This window comes from Portunus trituberculatus, chromosome 21, assembly GCF_017591435.1.
Source record: "Portunus trituberculatus isolate SZX2019 chromosome 21, ASM1759143v1, whole genome shotgun sequence".
In the NCBI taxonomy this organism is placed as follows: domain Eukaryota; kingdom Metazoa; phylum Arthropoda; class Malacostraca; order Decapoda; family Portunidae; genus Portunus; species Portunus trituberculatus.
Window position 1 is genome coordinate 6,674,985 of NC_059275.1, and position 5,719 is coordinate 6,680,703.

At 43.8% G+C, this 5,719-nt stretch overlaps 1 protein-coding gene across 2 annotated transcripts in view; it reads left to right on the forward strand.

Annotated features, from left to right (window-relative positions):
- LOC123506923 overlaps window positions 1-2,211 on the forward strand; it is a 9,366-nt gene extending 7,155 nt beyond the window's left edge. For both annotated transcript variants that reach the window (XM_045259346.1, XM_045259345.1), the window contains exons 9-10: window positions 16-108; window positions 1,804-2,211. In XM_045259346.1, the coding sequence (XP_045115281.1) occupies window positions 16-108; window positions 1,804-1,814 (104 nt within the window). In that variant the 3' untranslated portion in view covers window positions 1,815-2,211. The remainder of the gene's footprint in view (window positions 1-15; window positions 109-1,803) is intronic.
- The last annotated feature ends 3,508 nt before the right edge of the window (window positions 2,212-5,719 follow it).

The window sequence follows — 5,719 nt, forward strand, 5'->3', positions numbered from 1 at the left end:
TTATTTTTATTTCAGTCGACGCGTCCAAAGTTCCCGCCAACTACACATTAGTGGATACCTACTCTGATGTGATCACTGTGGCCTGCAACACAACCACGAGAATGGATGGTGAGTGAACACACACGCACACACACACGCACACGCGCGCACACACTCCGGCTGAAGGAGGAGAGGTGTGCAGTATTTTTTTTTTATGGAATAGGGGAAGCTGGCCAAGGTCAACAAAAAATAAATAAATAAAAAGGCCCACTTGATTACCAGTTTCCTTAAAGATTAAGAGAGTTAACAAAATTACACTACATGCCGTATTGATCTACCTTCTTTCCATTGCCAAGTCCTGAAGAGCTGTACCGAATATACACATACTTAGTGTAGCTCTAGAAGATTCATTATAGCCAAAATCTCTTCAAAGTTCCCGGAAGTACCTTCTGCGAGTACACTACTTTCGCTTTGCTTCTTGAAGTAAACTTTCACTATGTCTTGGAAAAAGATTTATAAATTTTCTAGAATCTAATGATGGTATGATGTAAAAGGCGAAGGGAAGAAAAGCTCGCTTTGAATGTAACGTGAGTCATCGACAGCGGTACGCGCACGCACACACACACGCGCACGCGCGCACGCACACGCACGCGTACGCACGCACGCACGCACGCACGCACGCACGCACGCACGCACGCACACTGATATGATATACAGTGGTGCTGCTAAGGTCATTCCTAATGAAGTAAACTTCGTTACTCATTAGAATACTGTACGTTTTATTATCAAAGTCTTCAAACCTATTCAACTCAATAATGATATTTGTCTACCTCAGGGATTCACACGACAAACAGATTATAATACATTTGAAGCTTTTGCGTAGCACAATCCTTTCTCTACTCAAGAAATAAGAGCATAAAACCGAGTCCTTATACATAGATTTGGGCAGGAAGGCAGGGTGGCAGGTTAAATCTATATCCATCCCTAAGAAAGACTTGCAAAATTACCGCGTGCAAGCGAATGACTGAATGGGTAAATCTTTACCCTCAACAATAGGGGACAAATGAGCTCATAGAACGAGCCCTTAGCCGTAGAATTTGTAACAAACGGGTCTCTATTTGGTATTTTATACAAAACACACACACACACATATATATATATATATATATATATATATATATATATATATATATATATATATATATATATATATATATATATATATATATTTTTTTCTCAGTAAAGTTCTCTCCGCCGCTCTGGGAGTAGCCTAAAGCACCAGCACGGGGCAGCGAAGGATAAATAAGTCTGGTCGCCGTCCTTCTCACTAAATCGATAATTCTCCTTTCGCAATAGAGCCAGACGCTTCAATTCCCTGATGAGACAGAGGCGTTTTTTTTAGCACTATGAAGGGCAAACACTCTCAGAGAAAGACGCAGACTACTTCACAGATACATAGCATTTATTCTCTATTCAAGTACTAAGTGTCTGGGAGCTTATTTTCCTCTGTCCAATTTCCCGTACTATCTTAACCTAACGTAACAAAAAATGCATGCTTATTTAGTGGTAATTTCATTCTTTACAGCATGTTGAAACGTTGTATATAGTAAGTGTGGGAATAATCTGCCAGCAAAGCACAATATTTACCGCACTCTTCTTCCTAACATCTTCCTGCTTTCCCTGCTGCCTGGGTCGTGGTTCGGCCTCCTGTCTTCCCTAATACATCACTAAATGTGATATAAGGCAGATTGAAAGCAGATTGATTATTAAGAACTAGGCAAAGCAGTGGGATGAAGCTGATCAAATGTCACTTTACTTCCACAGACCTGTACTGAACGCACCGCAGCGGCAGACACTCCATCGTCCCTAGCTGACCACAGCAATGGGAAAGTACGACAAGCAAATCACTCAAGAGAAGAAAAAAAAAAATGGTAAAAGAAAAAAAAAAAATTCGGGTACCTGTGCTCCTCTTTTTATTTAGTCTCTTCTCTCTTGTACCTAAGCACCTAAGTCACCTAAGCAACACGACTAACATTAGAGCGCCCAATCTCGCCCAAATGGGGCCCTGGTTGACAGCTTTCTCTTTTCACGTACACTTGAAACATAAACGTCTTCACCTCCTTTAGCTAATTGTCGGTAATGTTGTACTGCTTCTTAAACCTCATTTACATATTTTATATGTATGGTATGTAGATGAATGGCAGTGTGATGAATAAATGCATATCAATTATACTAGTCACGTGTTCTTGCTCCTAAATCCTGTTCATCGTAAGGTTGCAAGTGAAGGAACAGATGGTGAGGTAATACATGAACATTTATAACAGTGTTTTATGTACGGTAGTCGATAAAACACTATTACATCTCATTATGGTAACACTCACGACAAAAACACTGATGAAAAGAATAATAAAAAGAAAATTATCGGAAACGTAAGCTAATACATGCATCCTTTCAACACTGAAAATCAACAAAGCAAAATCGGATCTATCATGAACAACAGTAAGATAGGCAACAGTGATAATCAGCAACAATGCCACACTGACGCGCAGAAATCAAAGCGTAATAACAATAACTGAAATAAAACGAACACACGGAGCATCTGCAGCGGGACAAAGCTAAGAAGTGAACACATACAAAAGCATTAGCCATGTTAAAGAAACGAGAAATAATGAAATAACCAGTAAACACTATATACGTGCTCACCAGTACTCATTACTTTCACTGTTATCATTTATCACGTCTTTACTCAATGAACCACTAAGTTTTTGTTATAAACTCGGGCTACTTGACACTTATGCTATGAAAATAAATTAGTATTTGAAATGCATGTTTTTTTTTTTACCAGAGAGAGAGAGAGAGAGAGAGAGAGAGAGAGAGAGAGAGAGAGAGAGAGAGAGAGAGAGAGAGAGAGAGAGAGAGAGAGAGAGAGAGAGAGAGAGAGAGAGAGAGAGAGAGAATTTTCTCATTTACTGCAGCCAGTTACACTAATCACCCTGATTAATTTCACAACTTTACATTCTCAACGAGGCCCAGCTGTGTGACGCCCGAAGCACACGCACTCCCCCTCCCACACCACTCACCCCTTAAGATGAGGCAGAGATATATACCCCACAGTTAATTATAAGCACACAAGAATTTACTAAAAGCATACAATAAAGATGAAGTAATGGCATGACGCCCTCAAAGTAACAGCATCGTGTCGTCACAAATAGTAGTAATTTGATGATAATCCTTTAATATCAGTGACCCACCCTCACCTCAACGCTTGAGCAGAGTGTAAACAAAGGAATGACCACGAATCGGTACTCACCCACGAGTGCCCAGTCCCTGTGCAGCACGAAATCCCACACGGCCGTGAAGAGGATCTCGATCAGAAAGCCGTGTAGCCCGTAGATGTAGAGGCGCAGCCACACACCCACCTCGGGGTCCGGCAGGGCAGCGTAGCGGGTCATCCTGGCAAAGATGGCGTTTTCCTAACTCCGTGAAGGGCGGCGATGTACAGCACGCCCTCGGCAGGCGGGCGAGTCTCGTCAGCGGCTGGTTTCCAGTCACTCCTCAGGGAAACTCATCTATGTACGCGATGTCCTTGGCCTTGCCTGCGCCTGCACGCCTCTACAACAGCTGGTCCGTGACTCAGGTCCTCTCCTGGACCTGGCATTCAGGTCAGTGGAGTTGCTGGTGTTCGGTGCGCCCCTGGCTGCTCTCCAAGATTTACCCGCCTCAGAAACCACGCCGCCCACAACCCATCCCCCGCCGGGCCGCTGGTCGGTGACCGCCGGCGCCGCGCACGCCTCCACTCGGGGCCAAGACAAACCTGCAGAAGAAGAGGAGTCATGGTCATAAGCTGGAAAAAAAAAACGGGATACTAAGTAAAACTGAGTACAATGTTTGATGAGAGCATCTGAAACTCCTGAACCAGTGAGCAGAACACTGAAGCTTTGGGTGTTGTTAGTGTTTCAGTAGTCACTGTTTCAAGAGTTCAAGAACACTGACATCACCACCATTGTTACGGAAATCTGAAGGTATATAGGATAAATATTATACATTCAATGTACACCCTGGCCAGTAAGACTACACGGCAGCCTCGAGGTGGTGACGTACAGCCTGGCGATCGTGTTGCGTCACCGGGAAATGCGTGTTCTGATGCTAAGGCCGAGAGATGTCATCTAGTGAGCACATTCTTGGTAAAACTCATCATTATTCGTTATTTCCTGCAGAGAAGCAACATCCCATTAAAACATTACTGCTCGAGTCAATATATCAAGAAAAATTATCACATCCTGGAAATGTAGTGCTGAAGGGAGAGGCAAGTAGGAAGCGCTCTCCTCACCCTTCAGCGCTGGTTCTTAGTGCGCGACTCGTGTTTTTCTCGACATCATTTCTACTTCAAGGTTTCTGGTTTCTCGCCATGTATCAAGAGGCGACGTGGCGGCCTCTTGGCTGCCTTCCATTGGGTAGACGAGGGCGTAAATCAAGAGGAACACACTCCCTCGCCTCTCTTAAGACTCGGGAACATCAGGAGGCACAATAGGAGAGAGGAAGAGGAAAGGAAAGAGGACGGAACTCCTTTCTCCTCCTTTACCTCTTTACTCTTACGATTTTTTTTGTCCTACTTTTCCCCTGCAGGCCAAGGTGCCACTGCCTTTAAACGCACTGCAGAACGACGCCGCTGTTCGAGTTACGTTACTGCTGCTGGGAAACTTTTTTTTTCTACCCCCACAGTCACTACCACCACCGCCTTACCCCTTCCCCCTTCCCCTTTCCACCGCACCTCCACGGCCCCTCCACTGCCAGAGTCTCCCCTCCACAGTGATTTTAATGTTAGTGTTGTTTCTGTGATGGTTAGAGCTCTCCGTATTGCATCTGTGGCTACTGTTGTTGATGTTGATGTTGTTGTTGATGATGATGATGATGATGATGATGATGATGATGATGATGATGATGATGATGATGATGATGATGATGATGATGTTGCTGTTGTTGTTGTTGTTGCAGTTGTTGATGCTGATGATACTGATGTTACTGATAGTTTGAGTTTGTTATTCTTTCTTGTAGTAGTAGTAGTAGTAGTAGTAGTAGTAGTAGTAGTAGTAGTAGTAGTAGTAGCAGTAGTAGTAGTAGTAGTAGTAGTGGTTGTTGTTGTAGTAGTAGTAGCAGTAGTAGTAGTAGTAGTAGTAGTAGTAGTAGTAGTTGTAGCAGTGCAGCAGTAGTAGTGGTAGTGGTGGTGGCAGTGGTAGTGATTGTATAATTGTAGTGTAGTGGTTTTATGACGAGGTTAAGGTGGTGGTGGCAAAAGTAACATTGTATAATTGTATATGGTAATTATGATGATGATAGTGATGAAAATAAAAATGGTAAAGATAATGGTAATAGCAGTGACAATAATCGTAATGGTGGTGGTGGTGGTGGTGGTGGCGGTGGCGGTGGCGGCGGCGGCGGCGACGACAGAGAGCAGCCACATCTGTGCAGGAAACAGAAAACGGGAGACGAGGCCGGTAATTTTCTCCTCAATCCGTGTAAATTGACTTGCTTTGGACTTTACTCTTCCCTATTTCCCTTTGTACCACCTTCACTCACTCTCTCTCTCTCTCTCTCTCTCTCTCTCTCTCAACCTGTGCTCGGAGAAATCTTAACGTTTTCTTCCATTAACTCTCTCCTCTCCCCTCTACTTACGTCCATAATTTCCTCTCTCCCCTTCCTTGCTTCGCCTGCCTCTCTCCTCTCCCTCGTTACCCTTCCA